This window comes from Alosa sapidissima, chromosome 4 (assembly GCF_018492685.1).
Source record: "Alosa sapidissima isolate fAloSap1 chromosome 4, fAloSap1.pri, whole genome shotgun sequence".
Classification (NCBI taxonomy): Eukaryota; Metazoa; Chordata; class Actinopteri; order Clupeiformes; family Clupeidae; genus Alosa; species Alosa sapidissima.
The window spans coordinates 3,014,774-3,038,742 of NC_055960.1; the positions used below are offsets into that span (position 1 = coordinate 3,014,774).

Sequence of the window (23,969 nt, forward strand, 5' to 3'; positions counted from 1 at the left end):
AGATTGCTTACATGCTAACTAGTGTCTTTTGGCTATGGTCAGTAATGTCATGTTGTGAATTTTTTTATTTTTTTTATTTTTGTGCTGTGTTCCTAGCCTGGGTTTTCCCATGCTGCCTTACGTGCACGATTTTATTCACGCTGCTAGGCAGCCTGGATTCCATGGACTTTGTTTTCACCTCAACGAAGGAACCAATCACAGAACGGAGGGGGGGCAGCAAGACGATGACGACACACCGAAGCGTTTATGAGCTACATACAGACGCATTTGATAGACAATCGTAGCGCCCAATAAACGGCTCTGGCCATTCATAAACCAAGTTTCAAATACAAGAAAATGTATGTGTAGTTCCCAGACCCCATCTCAATGAGATGAGGTTTGGCGTTAGCCAGGCTACTGTGTTCCAGGCTGGAACACTGAGCTGCATAGTGCATGTCCTGGATGGCTGGAGGGAACAACACGTCTCCTTCCTTCACATGGCCATATACCATCAGTTCAATTTCAACATGATACCAAAACTATTTGCATGATAAAAGCGCAAGAAGTGACAAAAGTTCAATGTGTTGCACTAAACGTACCTACTGTAAAGTGCAACAATCTTGTATTCAATATATATCCTCACCCTTATGAGTCTGCCTTTATCTACCATATGGTGAAGCACTGATACTGATACTAATCAAATGAGAAAGTCATTCTGGTACTGTAACCTACAAGATCACTGCAACATAGATTTATTTTTAGGCAATTATTAGTGTCTTTTTTAAAAGGCCTACATATTGAAAAGGTATCTAATGTGTGTAAAATATTAGTTTTTTCTGTGTAGACCAGCATTCTAATGCCTATTTGTTTGGGAACAACTGACCTTGTCAGCTCCTTTAGGGCCCTAGGGAAAGTCAGGACAGACACGCAAATGCACATGCCATAAACACTCGCACTCAAGGGACGAAATCATGTTCTTTACTATCTGGCAGAGTCACTAGGCTGCCCACAAACATGAGTGCTGAAATAATGAGTAGAGTTCCTTGAGTCGCAAACCCACTGACTGTTCCCATTACAGCAGGAATCTGCTAGACAAAGAACATGATTCAAGGACAACCATTGTAGCAATACTTCCCAAGGCTAGGTAGCATTGTCTAAATAAGGGCGTGTTCACACACAGTTAATTATACCCCAAACTACTTCAGGGTTTTCCTCAATTCCTGCACACTGTTGCTTTAAAACACACTAATATATTCTATTTCAAAACCGCTCTTGCCATGGTTATTTCACAAATTCTGTCTAAGCATGGGGCATGTGTACTCTTGTATGTATGAATGTATTGTGTTCATCCATTGATCCATTGATATGAACAATTAATTAATCCATTAATTGTTCATAACTAATAACATAAATATTTTCTCAATGCTTTTACAAGGCACTTGTATGAGGAAAAGATAGTCCCACACTTACCCCTGTCTGTCACTCTCCACTAAGATGCGCACCAGGATGCCTGTAACAGCTACAAGTATAGGGTAGTGGTCCACACTCTCCAGTCCTACACACACACACACACACACACACACAGAGAAAGACGAAATCAGGTCTATCATTATGAGATACAGGCCGATTACTTCAAAAAACATTGAATATATTGTTATATGAAAGAAGAACCATTCAAAATTAATTTCCCTAAGTTCCATAGTCAAGACAAGAAGGTAAAGTTACAAAAGATATTATTCAAGTGGGCAAATCCTACCTGTACCTGCCTGTAACCTGTAACTTCAAATGCGATTTTCATGAGTTTTTCAATTGGAAAATGATGGCAGGAGGCTATAATTCAAAATGCTGTATCTTGACAACAGTTCAAGATATGACTTTGACCATGGGTTTCGTTTTAAAGCTCATGGCGACCCCTTTCCATTGATACCAAAATCTCAAATTTGAATTTTGGGTCATTGTGATTCATTTTGCCAGATCAGGTCACATATTATTGTGTTTTTTCATGTATTTGCTTTTGTTTGAAAGCTGTTAGAAAAGCACTATTGTGGATATGTATCCAGAAAAATGTCCAAAGAATTAAAGGTAAACATGGAGGAAGATAATACAAATATATTTTTTATCTTCCCCAAAATTTGCCAAATATTATGATGAAAATATTTAAGAAGCAAAATTCCTCCAGACTCCTTGAATCCTCTCTAATTTGTTATATTTCAATAGTTTTCTTACACATTTGCTGACAAAGTGGGGTTCATGGCATATCTTTAATCTGAAAGGACCAGGCCTCTCTTTAATCCATATTTATACCAAATCATGATTAAAATAACCTGCTATTATTACCCGTGTCATATCACATATTACATTATTTCACCTTACTAGCCCTAAACTTTTTTTGTAAAGTGTTGCTGGTCTGTATGGCAGAAATGGATGTTGACCGGTTCATATTTTCTGCAATCAAGTACATGTACAAGTGCAATTAAAAAATCTATTTTGGTATTTCCATTTTTCATACCGATTTGGGGTTGTATCAGTCGTAGTAGGATAGCATAACCATAACAACACTGTACATTAAGTACCGTTTCCAAACATTCTTCAACTAATAGGCTAATCTTCCATGTTATATATTTTAAGAGCAATGGACCATATGCACGGAACACTCTTAACCCTCCTGTTGTGTTCGCTGTCAAATGCGATGTGTTGTGGTGCGTGTGTTGTACAGTAGCTACACGGTTTGGTTTTTGACAAGGTTTGGGTGTTGCACCTAGTGAATCAGCATGTTACGATGGAGGGATGTATGCATGTGTTAAAATGTTTATTATTGGGCAAACACAATATTCAGGGCCAGAGCTAACGCTTTTGCGACCATTTCAGGCATATTTGTTTTGCAATGTGCGCGTAAAATCATGGCGAGGTATGCACAAACATGCCGCACTGAGGTAAAAGCGCAGACTGCCTGTCGCGGGAGCTGAAAATGGCTAATTGCGCTTTTCCGTGTGATGCATATGCCTTCATAGGAGGGTCAAAGGGAAAGTGGGAGTTTGCCGTAAAAAGAGATGGGAGTACGTAGTACGTGTTGGCAACAATATCTCAAGCAGCATCACACTGAGCACGGGGGCCCCCCAAGGCTGCGTGCTCAGTCCGCTGCTCTTCACCCTGCTGACGCATGACTGCACTGCAACCTACAGCAACAACCACATAGTGAAATTTGCTGACGACACAACTCTGGTGGGTCTCATCACCAAGGGCGACGAGACTCAATACAGGTTGGAGGTCGACCTTCTGACCACGTGGTGCAGGGACGACAACCTCCTGCTGAACGTCAGCAAGACCAAGGAGATTGTTGTTGACTTCCGGAGAGGTCACACCCAACACCTGCCACTGACCATCGACGGTGCTGTGGTGGAGAGAGTGAGCAGCACCAAATTCCTGGGGGTGCACATCAGTGAAGACCTCTCCTGGACCACCAACACTGCATCACTGGCGAAGAAAGCTCAGCGCCGCCTGTACTTCCTGCGGAAACTCAGGCGAGCAAGTGCTCCACCAGCCATCATGACCACATTCTACCGAGGCACCATTGAGAGCATCCTCTCCAGCTGTATCGCTGTGTGGGGCGGAAGCTGCACTGAATTCAACAGGGAATTGCAGCGCATAGTGAACACAGCTGGAAGGATTATTGGTGCTTCACTCCCCTCCCTGAAGGACATTTACACCTCCCACCTCACCTGCAAGGCGACCACAATTGTGAGTGATGCAAGTCACCCCGCTCACAATTTGTTTGATCAACTGCCCTCTGGGAAGAGGTACAGAAGCCTGCGCTCCCGCACCACCAGACTCACCAACAGCTTCATACACCAGGCTGTTAGGATGCTGAACTCCCTGGACTTTTGGACCCACAAAGGCTGCCTTGCACTACTCCACTTGTACACTTTGCAACTTGTTGTTGTTGTCCTGTTGTCCTGAAAACACTTCTGAACACACTTCTGCTGCTCTTACATAACTTGCACCACTATGCCACTTGCATACTTAGGTCAAACAGAACTACCTCAGCCATTTATTGGCCTGACTTTTGCACTATTATATTGACTGTCTACTGTATGCACAATTGCACAAATTCAACTCAAATTTTGCTGCTCTTATTTTCTTCATTGTATGTGCCTTCTTATTTTTACTTTTTATATTGTTTACTTGAATGTTATGTTTGTCTGTGGACCTAATTGGTAAAATATGTCTTGTCTCCACCGTGGGATAGTGGGAAACGTAATTTCGATCTCTTTGTATGTCTTGACATGTGAAGAAATTGACAATAAAGCAGACTTTGACTTTGACTTTGATTATATATTCTGCAGTATGTACAAAAACTGCCTGTGAAAGCGCACGTCTATTCTGCACCTAAATATCTCCGCCTTGTAAAAGCATGTGTTAATCCAAATTGTGGTTAAATGCGTCAATAAGAGAACCTTTCAAAGACAACAGAATCGCTATGTAGAGTTTTGTGTCTTTGTACTATATCAAAAGCAATCTTAACTGTTGATTACTGCAATGGACTGTTCACAGGCCTTCCTAAAAAGACTATTAAACAGCTTCAGGTGATACAAAAAGCAGCAGCTAGGATTCTAACAAAAACTAAAAGAACTGACCACATTACTCCAATTCTTCAGTCCCTGCACTGGCTTCCAGTAAGTCACAGAATTGACTTTAAAGCACTATTGCTTGTTTATAAATCAGTAAATGGAGCAGGACCTAAATACCCATCAGACATGCTTCAGCAGTACACACCTTCTCGTCCTCTCAGGTCCCAGATGAAAAACCTGTTAGTAGAACCTACTGTTAGAACTAAACATGGTGAAGCAGCTTTTAGCTGCTATGCGGCTCAGCTCTGGAACCAACTTTCGGAGGACATCAAAAAGGCCCCAACTGTAGCCAGTTTTAAATCTAGACCAAACTGTTCTCAGATGCTTTCTGCTAACTGCGCTGAGTTACAAATTCTGAATCTGCCTTGAAATTTATTCTACCTTGTCTTTATTACTTTTATTACATTTTTACTACTATTGCCTTTGTTTTTTTTTTGCTTATTAATTATTCTTTTTTTTTAAATGATTTTACCTTGTGTGTTTTATGTTTTCTTTTTATTATGATCTTTACCTTTTAACTATTCTTTGACCATATTGCCCTTCTATGCTTTTATTTGCTATTACGGTTTCCTTTTTTATGTAAAGCACATTGAATGACCTCTGTGTATGAAATGTGCTATATAAATAAACCTGACTTGACTTAACTTTCGTTGGCCTTTCAAATGTCTTACTTTCACTTTCAAGTCATCCACTTAAACTTTCCTACTTGCTAGATTTGACCAATCTTCTATAGTCTACGTGCACAAGTAGTTTGAGTAGAACTACTGATCTTCATGATCTCCCTGCTTGGTGACATCTTATCATGTATTGTATTATTTCATGATCGCTAAACATTTGATTCTTTTTAATGTTGTCATCAGTTAACTTCATTCAACTGCGCTTGTATTTAGGCTAAGCCGTTCAGTTGTGGACGTTCGTAAATTGCGGTAGGGGGGCGGAGAAAGGCGCAGATTACCCGATGAAGTGAAAGTTTGATAAATACCACAAATCTGCGGTTTGTCCATGGCACTGATAACGATACGTTCGCAAATGTACGTGCATCTGGCCCTCAGTGTCTGAACATGTAAGGAGCAGAATATAACAGAAGATGCCGTTACAACAAAGCTAACGCTCCGGAAAGAAAACGCTGGTTAAAGAGCCTTCTGTGCATAAGATCCATTATGGGAGGAAATAAAGATCAAATGAACCACATTTCTTATTAAAAAACAACAACATCCTCATTTGTAAATGACCCACATACACATACAAATACACAATTACAGGCACAACCAAACCCAGGCGTCCTCGTGCACACAAATACACATACAGGCATAAACAAACACACATACACACAATCACACTGGCATTAAACAAACACACAGGAACATACATACATATTCACCACACATGCATACACATTGTGCGTGCACACATGTATGCAACCTAGATGGATACTGTACTGATATTCAAGAACTGTTACATAATTCTTTTCATTAACTAGACATAGAGTATAACAATGCAGTTGCAACAGTAGGAAATAAGGGAGACTTCCAAATTGGACAAACAAAACAACACTGACTGAGGACTACACATGCTAAGTAAGTTCATGCACATACAAAATGCTGCATACAGTGATGGCCAAAAGTATTGGCACCCATGCTAAAGTTGACTGAAAAGAGGAATATAAAATCATCTTTTGGAAATTGATCTTAATGCCTTAAGTGAAAAATGAGGAAATAAGTGTTATTTCAGTTAGCCTATTAGCTGGTTTGATTTGCATTGAGCTCAATGAGCATCAAACCAGCTAATAGGCAAACTGAAATAACACCCATGCCAATCTCTAGGTATGGTGAAGGGTATGTGATGATGTGGGGCTATTTTAATTCCAAAGGCCAAGGTAACTTTATCAGGATGCACAGTATTCTGGATCCATGAAATAACTGGCCTTTAAAAATAAAAATCTGCCTGTCTCTATGGGAATTTAACATAGGGGTGGGAATACTTATGACCCCTGTATTTTAGGGAAGAACATTTATTTATTTATGATACATTATTCATTCACTAAGAAAATTGGTGTCCTTAAAGGTTAGATATTTCCTAATTTTTCACTTAAGGCATTAAGATCAATTTCCAAAAGATGATTTTATATTCCTCTTTCAGTCAACTTTAGCATGGGTGCCAATACTTTTGGCCATCACTGTATAGTTTCAGGGAGCCAACAGGTGACTCATGCATGTATATATTTATATGCTTACTATGGAACGTTCTGATGGAAAGAGTGTGGCAGTGGTGGGAAAGTTTACCTGGGAGACGCAGATTGACTACACGGTCAAAGAGATTCCTCTCAGCAGTCACACGGTTCAGCACCTGGTTGAGCAGCTGCAGGGATTACAGGAAGTTCTCTTAATTCAGACATTTGAAACCCCATTAAAACCTACACTTCTGAAGCTTTGGCTTTTTAGCTTTGAAATGTGTCATTAATGCTTTAACATTAACTGAATTCAAAATTGTTCTCTTGACTGAAATCACATTGCAGATATTCTCATTCTGTGTGTGTATGTGATATATTTCGGAGCTGTTGAATAAAATTCCTGAGAGAGGCACAGATTGGTTGCTGCTGCTGCTGCTCCAGGCAGACTGTCTTGTTTACTTTCCTTCCTGTGTGTTTGTTGTGCCAACATGAGCTGTCTGATGGCCTCATTCAGGAAGAATTAGTGGAGCGTGGGCAGAATGACAGGGTTATGAGGAGTGGTGAACTGGAGAGGCCAACAAGACAGGAGATTGAACTGATTGAGGACACAATCAGCAGCAGGTGCTGATGATGAGCGTGGAAAGCTTGTCACGGTTTCAATCAGTGTTTCATTAATGCAGATCACACTTCCCAACGCACACAAACTATGAAATCAGTAACCGGTCTAACACACACACACACACGAAAAGAAAGTCAGAGAAAATGAGCAAGAGGCTGTTTCTCAAAGTCAAGGGATCAAGGGATCCTTCAAGGCTGCTATTTGAATTATGTTACAGTACGTCATGAAGTCCCGTCGAAGTATTGTTCCAATGTCAAGCATCCATCAAAGTCTACCAAACTCTACCAAGGCCGAAGTCCTTCATTTTGCCAAATTTGTGCATGTGTGTATCCTCTGTGTGCTCAGAACACCCACAATCCTGTGCGCACATTTATGAAGGATTTAAAATCTGTACTAAACAAGGCAGTACACTATGTATTTAAATGTATACATTGTCTTATTGTCACTATGTAAAGTAGCCTAAGTGAAATATGGGCTTAGGTCATTTTGACAACTTTGAACTCTTACACCATTACATGTAAAGAAGGCATTTAGAAAGGGTATTTAAACATCTTCCAATGAGAGCGATTGCAAGCTAAATAGTACACTTTTCTCTTTACGATTTTGCTTAATGGTTGCTGCTCTGTGGTTTATTTTGGAAAATTAATCACACATGTATAATTTAACTTATTGACGTGGGAGAATGACAGTGGTGCATTCATTCGTTTTTCAAAAAGAAGCCCGCAGGAAGCATGATTTTCAATAACACACACATGCAGATTCCTGTTCCTGTTTTCAGAATGCTAAGAAGAAGCCTTGCCTCGTCTCTGATGGATTTAACTCCGGCAGGTCTCAGTTCTACCAAGCGCAAATCCTCAAGGATCCTCGACAACACTCAACAAAGCAGGAAATGCAAACCACGCCCATACATAAACACAAAGAAAAAAACACAACAGATGCAGGCATCCCATGTGTCTACAACAGAAGCCCCGTTTACATGGACATATTTAATCCGATTACAAACAGAGTAATGGCTCAATCTGAATAAAAATGCCTCATGTAAACACCCAACCCGATCCGACTGCATTTTCTATCAGATCGAGAGAGGCGGTGTACTCAGTTCTGATAATCCGATCGATTAAAAAAATCCACCCATGTAAACAGGTACTCCGATTGTTGGAGTACATTTCTTCTTTCTGCGCAGGTGTTCGCTATGTAAGTAAACTGAACGTCGGGGTCTGGTTCGCCCTGTCGGGACTTATTTTCCCAATAATGACCGCCGTTCTATACATTATCCCACTTATTACACGGCTACTTGCCAAAACGAAATAATAAACTCCCCACGATATGACTTTAGCCTACATAGCCTAGCCTATTTGTTACCGTTCATCGTGGCATTTGCTGAGAAACAAATAGTTTGCATCAACACACGCTGAACTTGAATCAAACATTCTTTAGAACACAGCTGATCAACCATCTGCTTTCACTTTTGAATGAAGTTCCAGTCCTTGCGTAGTGATATGAAAGACGTATCAGAAGCACAAAACCCGTTGCCATTGACAGCGGTAATTTTGTTTGCAACATAGACTGTATATATCTACAGTCTATGGTTTGCAAGAACTTTGGGAAATCACATTCAAGCCAATGGAGCGTTCTACTTGCCTTGTGAAGAGCCGTGTAATAAGTGGTAATAATGAAGAGTGACGTAAACAATTGAGTTTCCATGGCAGCAATACAACTAGGAGCTTCTAAATGATTAAATGTTTGTTCCATGTAAACGCAGATTAAACGTCCATGTAAACGCGGCTAGTGTAACACTGGTACTGTATCTTTCCATCAGTCTCAGATAAGAGTCCACCATAAAGCAGAAGAGCACAGAGGGGTAGCCTCCAAATAGACTCCCTCACTCAACTTTGCAGAAAAGAAACAGTACTGTTCCTAAACGGAAGCATAGCCTATGGGTGATTCTCTTCAAATTAATAAAAATGAGTGCTTTATTATTTTATGTTTTAGATTTAGATTGTAAATTTCCAATGAAATAGAATGAAATATAATACATTTTAATGTTAGGTAGGCACAACATTGAGGCTAGATTAATGTTTGGATAGGAAAGAATTTAAGCATCTCTGTTATAGTCTGTGTTTATGCACTTCTAGTATAATAGGGATTTTGAAGTATTCTAAACATCATATCCCGATAAGCCCTAACCTGGTCATACTAGGTAGAGTACTCCGAAAGAAAACGGGATACTGTTTCATGTATACACCTTATCCCGGTTTCTGCTTAAATGTAAAAAAAAAAAAAAAAGAAAAATCAGAAACAACTAAAATTAAATCTGAAAAAACGGAATTTGAGAAAAAATAAAACAGAATTTGGAAAATAATAAAACAGAATCCATAGGACCCTACATACGTGAAACTATATCACTAAGTAGCATGGAATAACAATAATTAAAATTCTGTTAAACTGTGCAATGCCAGACAGTGCAGTGAGAAACTGGCTTGTTTCCATCACAATTCCAAACTCACCTGAGCCAATCGTCGCAGTAACAGTTCAGCTGAGGGGCGAGACCAGTCTAGAAATATCTCTGGCACCAAAGTGACCGTCATCTCCAGCACACGTAGAAGGCTGACAGACAGATCGAAGCAGGTGGCACAAACCTGAGTACAGAGGTTGAAGGAGACAGACAGACAGACAGAAAAAATGCTAAACAAAAATTATCAAGAACTACAGTTGCATGCCATTTCAGTTTCAGTCTACATACAATTTTGTTTACATTTATATAATACAGTATGTAATGTTGAGTGAAAAGCAATTTAATTTAATTTAAGTGAAATGTGAGGCATCCCTACTGTATACTGATAAGTATGATTCTACTAAATTAATTTCCAGTGAGAAAAATGGCGTCTTCAAGACTGCTTTTTTTTAGGGGGTATGCAAGATATACAAAGAAGTCATAGAAAGGTTTGTTCCATCTGATCAGGTTATCTGTGAATGAACATGTTGTCAAATTTTAAAGGATGTCATTGAGGTATTCCTCTGATATCGTATTCATGGGAATAGTACATACATGAGCTCATGGTGACATTGAAGTTTGACCCTTGACCATCAAAATCTAATCATTCATCTCGGAGTTCAAACGTTTGTACAAAATTTAATGAAAATCACTTTTAGCATTCTCAAGATATTGTCCAAATGTCCAGACGTAAAGATGAACAACCTGAAAACATAATGCCTCTGACTATCATCGGTGCTGAGGCACAAAACCATGACTGGTGGAAAAGTCAACGTGGTAGGACATATTCAAGTGAAGAGAGAGAGAGTCAAATTTGAGGAGGAAATAAAATGAAATTGCAGCAAGAGTGACATCAATGGACAGGTTAAAGTTGGCAGTGTAAGAGACGAGGTAAAACTCTGTTTTAAAGCAGAGTGATACGAGGTAAAGAGGTCAAAATAAAAGGAATAATGAAGAGATACTGGAAGAGGGTGGTTAACGGTACAGTATGGTTGAAAGGGCAAAGCATGTGATTCAAACCTTTAGCTGCCGTGTGTCCACAAAGTTTCGCTCTGGTCTCTCTGCAGCCTGCTGAATCTGACAAAGACAAGAGATGACACACAATCTATGAAATCAACTTTTCATGACCGAAGAAGCACAAGAACAGCAATATGAAGTAGGATACCAAAATGATCTTTTTTTAACAGTGAAACATTTCTTTCCAGAGTAACAAGGCTTACATATTCTAAAAATAACTTTTTTCAAGTTTATTAAACTCATGACACCATAATATTTAGTGGTGAGCTTCATGTACGTCCTAACAACATAAAAGCTACCATAAAGCCATAAAAGTGATGAAAAAGCATTTTTAGAGAAGAGTTAATTTAGTCCCCATCTGGAGGTTCAAAGAGAAGGGAAGCTTTCATGATCACATCACAAGCCATCAACACCCAAACGCTTTTCTGAAGCCAATAAAAGCAGTATTAGTGTGAGTCCATATGAATACATGCCACACATAAATCCATCCATGCCTTACATGTACATCCACATCCATATTTGGAACAACCATACTCATACATGTCTCAAAAAAGAACATTTTAGCAATTGGTGGTGAGAGAGCTCAGAGCAGGAGCATTCATCCTGAACATCCAAAATCCTCCCACTTCTTTCCCAACAGAAAGCTCCTAATCAGAATCCAATACAACTACAACTATGTAATCCATGGAACTGCAATGCAATGCAAAACGGCATTAAGATCGAGCTAGAGATAAGACCTTTCTGAAAAGAAACATTTAGCATGTCTATTTAATTTAGCAGAGAGTGTAGAAGCATTTCTGAAAAAATATCAGTGACTACATTTCCATTTTTAGATTAGATTAGATTAGATTAGATTAAACTTTATACTCACAGTGAACAAGTACAGAGACAACAAAATGCAGTTACTGTCTAACCAGAAGAGCAAAAAAGCAGAAAAGTGCAATGTGAACAGTATATGACATAGTTAGTTGTCACTGAGGTGCAGAGTTAGTATTCAGTAACGTGTCAGCCTCAGGGAAGAAGCTTCCTGTGAATTTGCTGGTCTGTATGCAGAGAGACCTGTAACGCCTCTCTGAGGTGAGTGGAGTGAACAGTCTGTGGTTGGGGTGAGAACAGTCTTTGATGATGCTGTGAGTCTTACACAAGCATCTCTTGCCCTGGATGTCCTCGATGGAGGGGAGTGAGGAACCAGTGATGCGTTTCGCAGTGATGTGTCAGTTTTCACCACCCTCTGCAATGCTTTCCAGTTGCCGTAGCATACTGTGACACAGTTGGTAAGGATGCTCTCAATGGTGCAAGTTCACCAGGATCTGAGGAGACAGGTAGACCTTCTTTAGTCTCCTCAGGAAGAAGAGGCACTAGTGAGCCTTCTGGATCAGGGTGAAGGTGTTGAGGGTCCAAAAGAGATACTCAGAGACACCCAGAAACTTAAAACTGGTGACACGCTCCACCTCAGTCCCGTTGATGAGGATGGGGGTGTGTGTCCCAGCTTTTGACTTCCTGTGGTCCACAAGCTCTTTGGTTTGGGACCCAGGTTGTTGTTGGTGCACCACATTGTTAGGTGCTGGACCTCCTCCCTGTAGGTGGTCTCATCATTGTTGCTGATAAGACCAATCACCGTTGTGTGGTCTGCAAACTTGACAATGGTGATTGACTAGAGCCATGTACAGGTGTGCAGTCGTAGGTGAAGAGGGAGTAAAGGAGAGGGCTCAGCACTCAACCCTGTGGTACGCTGGTGTTCAGGGTGAGGGTTGAGGAGGTGTGGTTATCTGTTGGTTAGGAAGTCCAGAATCCAGTTACAGAGGGAGGTATTGATGCCCAGTTCACTAAGTTTGGTGATCAGTTTGGAGGGGATGATGGTTCTGAATGCTGAACTGAAGTCAATGAACAGCATTCTCACATACAGTAGGTGTTGCTATTGTCAAGATGGGACAGGGCGGAGCGAAGTGTCGTTAGGTGGAATCCTCCGTACTCCTGTTCTGGCGGTTGGAGGGGGTCCAGTGAGGGTGGTAAGCTGGTCTTGAGGTGAGCTAGGTCCAGCCTCTAGAGGCACTTCATGATGATAGTGGTGAGTGCAACTGGACGAAAGTCATTAAGGCTCATTGCAGTGGAGGGTTTTGGCACCGGCACGATGGAAGTGGTTTTAAATGAACACCATATTTCGATTAAGGTTATGCCAATATTTAGAATAAGATGTTTTCATGTATAGCGGAAACGGAATATTACCGTTTACATATTAATCAGCATATGCTGAATAAAGCAGCAATGTGCAGTAGAAGTAGTATCTGCGTAATGATGTCTTAACTGTCTCTGTCCCTGAATTTCATTCATGACCGCAAAAAAGGTGAATTTTGCCAGATTATACAGTAGCTGCTTTTGTTTTGCATTTTAGCCTCATAATAGGCCGCTATGAGGGCTTTTCACCGATTCTTCAGCTGTCAGCAGTGTGCGCAAAACCTGCGTCTTTGAGCATTATGATGATTTCACCCATCGATAAACTCCATCTTGACATTTAAAATTTCAGATTTTAATACATAAATTGACCTCATCTTTACTATAGAAGTGTAAACTTTTGGTTAAAAAAGGCATATGCTAAGGATGTTATTTCGGTTTTTAGTATTCAGAATATGAGCTTAATCGGTTTATGGCATCTGGAATAAGGTGTTTACATGACTCATGCGCAATCGTAATATTGTCATTATTCCAAATAAAATCGGAATATGATGTGCATGGAAACATAGTCACTGACTGGTCTATAGGCTCCTAGTCCTAGTGATGATAGTGACTAATGTACTTGTCACCTGAGGTTTGGTCTGCTCTTGAACTTTTCACTTCACAGCCTAGATTGCACAACTGTACAGTTCAATCTGTACAGGGTACCATGTCTGATGAGGTTATTTTAAACACTTGAGTGCCTCAAGGCTGTGTTGTATCTCCAAGTTTTATTCTTCATAAACATAAATGAAATGCAGATCTGTAGTAGTCAGTTTAGCCTACTTAAATATGCTGATGACATGGCTGGTTTAATGATCAGGGGAAATGGGGATCTGGAGAGAGCTTACTTTAATCACATCCACCGCCTTGTGGCTTGGTGTGAGGAGAGTGCTCTTATCCTAAACCCTACCAAGACCAAAAACTAGAACACTAGGGGTGGACAACCTACATGTCAGACGGTTATAATTGGGGGCAAATATGTTGAGGCTGTCTGCAGCTTTAAATATCTACAGTAGGTACTATCCTAGACAGTAACCTAAATTTTATTGAACAACAGATCATATTTTTAAGAAGGCAACCCAAAGACTGTTTCTCTTAAGGAAACTTAACAGTTTTGATGTTAGTAGAGAAGTAGAGTCTTGAAGAAGTGTCATCTCATGCAACATCACATGCTGGTATGGGAATCTAGGGGCTAGGAGCAAAAGTAAGCCCACAAAAATGATAAATATAGCCAGTAAAATCGTACTGAACCCCCAGAGGCAGCTGGTGGAACTGTACACAACCCACACTAAGAGGAAAGCCCTACAGATAGCTCAGGGCCCTTCACATCCACTACATCACACTTTTGAAAGACTCCATTCAGGAAGGAGATACAGAGTACAACATTTTCAAGAAGTCTTTTATACCATCATCCAGGGCTCAACATTAGCCTTTAAAAGTGGTTGCCAGCTGGGCAACCAGGCATGAGGTTTTGGTTGCCAAAGACAAAAAATGGTTGCCCCATTATTAACGGCCTGTTATTTTCAGTTTTCTTTGTTTGCGCACTAAAATAAGGACTACACTAATAAGCGCCCGCCTCAACACATTGTGACTCGATCAATCCCTTTGAGCTTTCTCATGCTCCTTTGATTGCCAATGTTTATCGAGATCTTATAAATTAGATAGAGATTATAGATTCTGCTTGACTCTCTTCACACACACACATATACAAACATACAAGGAAAATTATGGCGTATGTCATACGTTTCTATTTCATATATTTTAGAATTCATATAAAGTTTATATATTTTGTTAATAATGTATAGTATTTTATAATCTGCATAAATACTAGTAGGTAAAATATGTAGTAATTTGAATACTTCATATTGATTTAAACTATTACACTTAGGCATATCTTTAATGTAATAGATCCATACTGTCAGCATATAATTATGTTTAGTGTGGTGTGTAGGGCTAATTGAGTGCACATTGGTTGTGTGTAGGTGCAACTGAGTGCCTGTCACTTTAAGAAATACATGAGAGTAATTAGTCTCACGGTTTTAGGTTAGTAAATAATAATTACGCATAGTGCATAAGGATATGTGGATGCAATTCATTATGTTTTCTATTTCATTAGTTCAAAAAACTAACAAGTCGAAGAAAATCTTTCTGGGATCATAGAAGAGATAAGTGTCTTGCAATGTTCATGAATGATTTTAGTGACCACTATACAAATGACAGATATTACCTGAGCTAGCGGGATAATTAGCAAGGAGCTCTACTACTGTCTTTGTAAAGACAGACTTGCTTTACTGTCACTGTCTATTTGTCTGTCTGTTTATTTGTGTATTTCTTGGTGTGATGTCACAGGTATGCTGGCGATTACGCCGCTCTGTCCGGCACCTGTCTTGTGTCTTTTGTTATTTTTTGTTTCTGAACACAATGATATGAAGGAATTGTGTTTACCTACAGTGGGCAGTGCTTCGACTTGGCCAGCTTCCCTCGCGGTCCGCGCGCGGGATCACGCGACTTTAATTTGTATTTTTCCAGTGACGCTGCAACGACGCTGCAACAACCGGCAGAGGTCTCAAGTGAGCAGGGTGTCTCGTAAAAAGAAATGGAGCTGGAAAACCCTACACAGACTTCACTACAGACTTTACAGTGGGCAGTGCTTCGACTTGGCCAGCTTCACTCGCGGTCCGCGCGTGGGATCACGCGGTATCACGTGACTTTAATTTGTATTTTTCCAGTGAGACGCTGCAACAACCCAAACAACCGGTAGATGGCTCAAGTGAGCAGGGTGTCTCGTAAAAAGAAATGGAGCCTGGAAAACCCTACACAGACTTCACTACAGACTTTAGCAGACTGGTTTAGAAATAATTTAATAGCCAGAAATATGCCTGCCCTGCCCTAATAAAGAAATATTTGGTTAACTGCGAGTGAATCCCGTTTGCAGCCGTAGAAGAAACGCAGGACAAATTAAACATTCTGGTTTTCTCCGAGTGCAACGATGATAGACAGACATCATTTGGACAAAATATAGAGCATATTAACCTCTGTTGCTCAGCCAAATGCCTTCCTGTTACGTCCTGTTATCACGGAGTTAGCCTACAGGCGATAAACGATTTTTGATGGTGCAAGTTTACTTCATTAGCGGTTTATTTATTTTTTATTATTAAAGAGTGTTTTTCATTTAAAGGTTTGACTTCGTGCTTATTCAGTAGAGCATTTAGTGCTCTCCCCAATCCCAGACGTTCACATTGCATGTTTGTTTGTAATGGATGCAACCGCGAGATAGGCTATGCGTTTGACGGCAATGAGTTGTTAACAGACATGAACCAAGACATATAGCCCAGCAGCAATCTAGGGACTGTTCGTTATTTATTGAAGGGGCCACCGGAGGAATTTTGAGTGCTACAGTTGCAAGTTGCATGACCCTCTTTTGCCTGCTAGAAATTGTTCAATGACCCTCCGACAGAATTGTTAAAAAAGACATGACCCTCCCCTGCCAATTGACCTGTCGCTAAGCCCCGCCCCCATTGTTACCGTGTGAAAACTCGGAAAAACAAACCAGACTTGATTAGAAATACATTGTGGACAATGGCAGCTGACAGTATATGAAAGCAGGCTTTGAGGACGTTTTGACGTTTTGATTTCCTCCAGAAGCTATTAAAAGGGACTTAATTATGCTATGGAGGGGTGTATTGAAAACTTTAGAATACATACAAAGTTGGCTGGGGGGGAAGGGGGGCCATCAGACATTTGTGCCCAGTTAATCCGGCCCTGACCCCAACAAATCACACCTTCCCACCTCTGACAGCTTAAAAGAAGTCAAGAGGACTCCTTACTCACAGACCTATTCACAAACCTGCGGCATTTTGCCGTGTTTTGAAATCCTATACAGCTACAGGAGCTTCCAATCGTGAGGAAGCAATTTTGCATTGTAGGCATAACTAACATGCAATAACGCCGCCAACAACAACCAAAAAAACTAGGCTAATCATTGTCAACATGTAACATTATTGTGAATCAAATTAAAATGTTCTCTTTTGCAAACGTAGGCATAGTAACAGAATTTAATAATGTTACAAAGATACTACATCAATCCGTATGTTTCATTAGGCTACTAGGCTATTTGTTTTGCCTTGATTCATTTAGGCTAGGCCTTTTTATTCAGGGGCCGTATTCACAAAGAATTTTAAGGCTAAAAGTAGCTCCTAACTGGCGATTTTAGGAGCAACTCCTAAAAATAATGGGCGTTTCACTCCTAACTTTAGGACTCCTAATTTTTTCACAAAAAGTAATTCACGAAGCATTTTAGACCTAAAAGTAGCACCTAAGTCTGGGACAGCTTAAGTCGAGAGGACTCCTAACTCACTAAGACCTATTCATAAACAGCTTTTTTGTGGCATTTTACGTTGCGATGTTTTGAAATGCGTAGCCTATGCGCAACAGGAGCTTCCAATCGCGAGGAAACAATTTTGAATTCATAAAAGGGATGCAATAACGCCACCAACAACAACCAAAATTACTCATTGTTAACATGTAAATGAAATGTAACGTTTCATTGTGAATCAAATTAAAATGCAAACGTTGCAAACGTAGCCTAGGCATATGGTGACAGATTAATTTAATAATGTTGCAAAGGTAGGCTACTGCATCAATCCATAGGCCTATGTTTCATTAGGCTACTAGGCTATTTGTTTTGCCTTACTCTTTATTCATTTAGGCTAGGCCTTTTCATTCAGTTATTAATCATCTTCCGTCCTTCTACGCTTGTGTAGCGCACGCATTCTCTGACCGGTCACCTGTCACCTGTCACTCATCATCGGAAGAGAGGTGTTTGGAATTCCCGCGTTACAATCGTCAGCCAATCAAGGTGGTCACTTCAGTCAAGCTCGTGCATGAGTAATGATGTCATCCATAGCCACGAAGACTCACTCCTAGTTTAGGAGTTGTCTGAAAGGCTTTGTGAATAACTTTTAAGAGAAAACTTCAAGCTAAAATCTTTAAGAGCCCGCGTTACAATCATCAGCCAATCAAGGTGGTCACACTTGCCCATTTACCCAAATTAATGGTCGAATATTACTGATGATCATTGTTATTTAAGAACATGCAGTGTGCGTAGGGTACCAAAAACATCTTACTCGTAAAAAAGCATCATAACGCACATTCTGGCGGGTCTGTTATTTACTGTAGGCTGCGCAAACCACAGGCCTTTATTTTGGGCATTCATTCATTCATTCAACCTTTATTTATTCTCGGAGGGTCATTCAGGGAAGCCCTCATTTTCAATGAAGCCGATATTACAGCGCTCCACAAACAAGACAACATTCGAGGCCTTCTGTTGAAGAATTTTATATAAAGCCTGCGCTAACATTAATCCTCCTGCCCCTGGTAGGCCTACCACAGCTGTGGATAGTGTGGAATGTTCAAGTAATGACACAATGTCCCCCGCTGACCACCTCACACATTTCTCTAGATTTTGCGACGAACTTACATGACACAATGCCATAAAATATGCCAGTTTTAGGACACAGAATAATGTTTGTAATGATACCAGGTAGGCCTACGTTTAACGGCTAAATTTACATTAATTTAAAATCAAACATCGCAGTTTATGTTAAATTCAGCATCTCTCATAATGTGATTGGATATGTTGCTGTCAATTCCCTACTCCATATACTAACCAACAATGAGAGCGTCTCTCGTATAAAAATTCCTGACACTTCCCACCTGAAGAATTAATGCAAGGCTTTGTCGGGTCTTCAGCCCCGAATGTTTAAAATGTATATAGCCCTGAATATCATTTTAAAAGTAGTCTGACAAAGCGTATTGTTTTGTGACACAGCTAAACACTGGTACCTCATAGAACATCTATAACATAGCCTAGGTGGTCGCAACTCACAAAAGTAAAGCAGATAGAAAGAACTCACGCAAATCTAGCCTACAACACGCAGACAGCTTTATGCGCAGGGGAGAGAGTGTGCGCGCGCGCTCTGTGCTTTATGATTGTTGCCTTCTGATGGCATCTTGCTAATTCACTGAACTGCATTAGGTGACACAAATGGTATTGCCTTTATCTTATAACTCCTTATCTGAGCGACTACCAGGCCTATGGTTTTTAAAAGTCAGATGTTCCCTGACAAAGACATTCGAAAATTAAGAATGTTTATTGACTTGAAAAATACACTAATTTTTGCAAACTCCCTTCATTCAACCCTTGAAGACATTGCGGTCTGGTGCGCTATGTAGATCGTTTCTCGTACCATTTAATTTCTCAGAATTTAGGTCTACTAGGCCTACAACGTCATCACCAAATACATCTTTTATTTTTAGTTGATCAACCACAAAGAGTAGCATAGGCCTACTGTGCACAGTGCACTGACGACTATAGCAGCCCAAGAGTTGTTGTAGATGAGAGGCAACCCCTTGTATCAGATAGCCTGGACAACATGTTACCTGGGTATTGCCTACGTTATTAATTAATGGTAGCCTACAATAGTTAATTGATTTGTGTAACATAGGCTATTAGTTGGCTCAAAGAGTAGGGAATCAGGATGGAGAGTCACGCGCGTGTTGCTTTTGCGGGATCGAATCCAGTTTAATGCTAGTTTTCAAAACATATATTTTTTCCATGTCCGAGTGGCTGTAATGTAGCCGAGCGCTCATGGCGTATGAAAAGCGACTTCAAACCACCTAAAACAACTTGTTTGTGAATGTCTGACAACTGCTGCAGCGCATGCACGCGCAAGGAAACCAGTAGGTGGAGAAACCAGAAGGCACACAACACCGGAACGATTTTTAGGCTATTTCGCATAGGCTACTCAATGGTGCTATTTCTCACGCATTATAGCCCCCCACTCACCGGGGTTAGGTGGAAGGTGTTAATAGACGATTGGCGTAGCCTACAGTGGACTAGGGCTGTCAAAATTGCTTAAAAATGACGTTCGAATATCCCCTCTAAAATAAACACATGTATTCGAATATATTGGAATATCTAGGCTATATTATTTGCGCATTATGTCAGTGACGCGCATCATGTCATCTATTTTTAACTTTTTGTTGCTTGACAGGGGGGATCCCAAGCAGCTTTCAGCCATAAGGCATTTCCTAATTCACCCGACACTGATATTCAAAATGTTGAAACTATTTCGGCATAGCTTATAAGCAGTTTAATTAAATGTAATGTTAGTTGTAAACAAACGGGCTACTTGGTGAGGCTTGGCCTCACAGATGCGCTCGTGCCTTAAATGGCAATACAAATCTTCACGATAGGCCTATTAACTGACTGCCCGATTCACGTTGGCTGGGGGGGGCGGGGGGGGCCATCAAACATTTGTTTCAAAGGGTCTATGAATTGTTAATCCGGCCCTGCCCCCAACGAACGCAACTTTCCACCTCTGAGAAAGCTGAAAAGAAGTCTAGAGGAGTCCTAACTTACTAAGACCTACTTACTGTAGGCTGCGCAAACCACAGGTCTTTTTTTGGGCAAGCCTGCATTCGAGGCAGGCCTTCTGTTGAAGAATTTTATATAAATCCTGCGCTAACAGTAATTCTCCTACCCAACTACCACAGCTGTGGATAGTGTGGGATGCTCACGCTTTATGTCTCCTTCTTGCAAACTAGGCCTATAGCCCAACCATTTACCTCTTCAAAAAATAACAACTTGCCAGATATGCCTTCATATCTTTGGGCTTCATTCAGCATTTTGTTCTTCCACTGGAAATGACTCTTCTACATTTGGTGCCTGCTGCATCCTTTCTGTTTATATTGTTTAGAAAATGTTTGAGGTCTTGAGTTAATGCATTAAACATTGTTTGCTGGTAACCAGCCACAAATAGCCTACAGATTCTTGCATGCGTACATTCTCTATTCTCTCCAAAATGTGCCTGTTCTATAGGCTGGCAAAGTGCGTAGTTCTGCGGCATAAAGCAGATGTATTTGTTTATTGTACAGAAAAATAAAAATAACCTGTCAAGCAGTCAATTGACTACATTGCAGTCAATAAGTAGGGCAAATTACGAAACCAAAACGTGGGTCATAGTTGTCTAAGCCTCTGCTGTGAGGCCAAACCCATGAACAAAGACGCATTGATATCTGCAATAGTTTTTTTTGGCGAAACAAGCTCACAGCCGAACGAGTCATAGCACTGAAGGGAGAGGCAACTGGCATGTGATCTCCCCACGGGCCAATGGATGTACAAGTTTTCTCTTGTGCCTACGATATTTAATCCAGTGTTTTGTCAAGTTGCAAAATGCTATTCGTTTTAACGAATTTTTATGATAGTATGAAGTACTTTTTGTATAGGGTACTATCTTAATTGCTTTATACTCAATATTTGACCAATGGCTATTGCATCTGTCTATTGAAAGTGAGAATGTGGCATGTGATCTACTGTGTAGGCTTCATAAAATAAAATAAACAGATTGCTAATGGCCTACAAGCTGATCTGGGGTGCGTTTCCCGTACAACTACGGACGTTAGTAAAAAGCTAACAGGATGCATCGTTCAACTAACCAACATGTAAGTTACGACTGTTTCCCAAAACTGTCGTACTTACATAGTACTATAAGTTTGGACCATGATAGTTTCCAAACTTCAGTAGTTTGGACTAAGGTGGTTAATGACGTTTAGTAGCATGTGAACGGGCACCTGCACATACTTCTGTGGCGCATTGCGTTAAGGCCGGCAGATGACAGCCGCCGTTGCACAGCAGTTACCAGTCCCCTGTCCAAGAGTTCGAATCTGGGTTAAGATTTTGACAACAATATTGACATCGTTGTTTACCTACAGTAAGTTTATCTTTTGTGCAGATCATTTTATCAAAATCAGAATCAGCCTTCTTGGCTTGGTTTGCGTAAACTAACAAGGACCACCCCCCCCCCATGAAAATCAAAGGCTACATATTCTCAGCTGACTCGTCAAAAAGTGCGCACCACCTTATTATTATCTGCAGGTGTGTGACTTTTACTTACGTGCACATGGCTGCAAATTGACTTAATTTATGTAGGCCTATTTTCTTCCTTGGGCATTTTAAAATATGGATGTATGGTGGTTAGAAGTGTAAATATCAATTAGAAACCTAAATATATTTATAATTATTCATTTGCAAACAAATAATTGGCGTCAGTGACGTCTTTGACATGAAGATCCCTGGAACTATGCTTCTACTAGCATTCTACCACAGGTCGAGAGGTGTAGTTGTAACTACACAACTTTACGATAGTGGTTGCGAACGTTCGTTGCTACTATGGTTTTTTGGAAACACTAATGTAGTGTAACGATGCATTGGACTACGTAAGGTCCAAATATGAATGTAATTCTGCGGCATAAAGCAGATGTATTTGTTTATTGTACAGAAAAATAAAAATGTCAAGCAGTCAATTGACTACACTGCAGTCAAGAAGTAGGGCAAATTAATTTACGAAACCAAAACGTGGGTCATAGTTGTCTTAGCCTAGCCTGTTAAAAACGTTGCAGAAGCCTACCCAAGGCTACAGATTAATTCTGAACAGTTATTTCTCTACTGGCTCAATTATCACACCACTGTTTTGATTTGCATAGTTGCGTTACCCCAACACTGACAATAATGTAGACAGCAAATTTCGATTTCGATTTTCGTTACCACCGTGTAGTCAAGCCTTAAGCCATACCCAAGTAGCCTAAATCGAGGTAAATCGAACTTTTTCAGAAGGGGCGGCAGGCAGAGCGATGTACAGTGGCAGAGTGACGCACAGTGGCTGAAAGTGGTACTATTCGATGGTAGCGATGGTAGGTTGCTAACTAGCTATCTTTATATCGTCAGTGTAACATAACCAACTGGTACATATTACTTGTTAAAACTATTCCCACGGACATTGTAGGGAATGTAAATTCATGTGAGAATAAATTAAGATGCAACTTATGAGGGTGTGGTGTTATGGAAATAGGCTTAGCTTGCTAAACCGAGCTACACAGTCCGGCCATTGAAAGCAGTTCTACAATGAGTACACTCGAGACAATTCTGGGAGTTTAACTGGAATTAGCAAAATGAGGGAACTTACTGTAATGTTACCTTTAACCTTGTTGGCGCACAGATAACTCTCCGTTCAAACGTGTTTGTGCCGTTTACTGATGTTTTCTAAAAGATTTCATCTTTTTAAAGGTGTTTTCTGTACTCATGCCAGTGCACCTCCATTAGATTACATGCAATCAAAATGAACATTTTCCCCCTTGGGGGCGTTTCAGCCACGGTAACCACGGTAATTGGGGGCGTTAACCACGATCATGACTAGATGCCGACTGTATGTATCCATTATTTTGCTAAATCAATTAAATTCATAATCCCTGCCCCCACTGAACCTTTGATATCTTGGACTAAGTTATATTATTTATTATTTGTTGCTTTTATTGAGATCAACCATTTTTGCACATTTCCATGTCTACGTATGTTGTACCTGCTGTGAAGTCTTGTTTTTGGGGGCAGCCGTAGCCTACTGGTTAGCACCTCGGACTTGTAACCGGAGGGTTGCCGGTTCGAACCCTGACCAGTAGGCACGGCTGAAGTGTGCTTGAGCAAGGCACCTAACCCCTCACTGCTCCCCGAGAGCCGCTGTTGTTGCAGGCAGCTCACTGCGCCGGGATTAGTGTGTGCTTCACCTCACTGTGTGTGTTTCACTAATTCACGGATTGGGATAAATGCAGAGACCAAATTTCCTTCACGGGATCAAAAGAGTATATATACTTATATACAGTGGGCATCGCTTTCAAATGACCACTTCATTCGCACATTACGCGGCGTGAAGCTGCGTGAAGCTTTAGTACCCCTTTCAGCCACTGTGCGTCGCTCTGCCACTGTATATCGCTCTGCCTGCTGTCCCTTACATA

General features: G+C 40.5%; 1 protein-coding gene across 4 annotated transcripts in view; it reads right to left on the reverse strand.

Annotated features, from left to right (window-relative positions):
* Positions 1-23,969, reverse strand: part of LOC121707433 (E3 ubiquitin-protein ligase RNF123) — a 120,560-nt gene that overhangs the window by 38,158 nt on the left and 58,433 nt on the right. For all 4 annotated transcript variants that reach the window (XM_042089988.1, XM_042089987.1, XM_042089989.1 and 1 more), the window contains 4 exons: positions 10,911-10,967; positions 9,904-10,035; positions 6,890-6,965; positions 1,450-1,534 (listed from right to left, as the gene is read on the reverse strand). In XM_042089988.1, the coding sequence (XP_041945922.1) occupies positions 1,450-1,534; positions 6,890-6,965; positions 9,904-10,035; positions 10,911-10,967 (350 nt within the window). The remainder of the gene's footprint in view (positions 1-1,449; positions 1,535-6,889; positions 6,966-9,903; positions 10,036-10,910; positions 10,968-23,969) is intronic.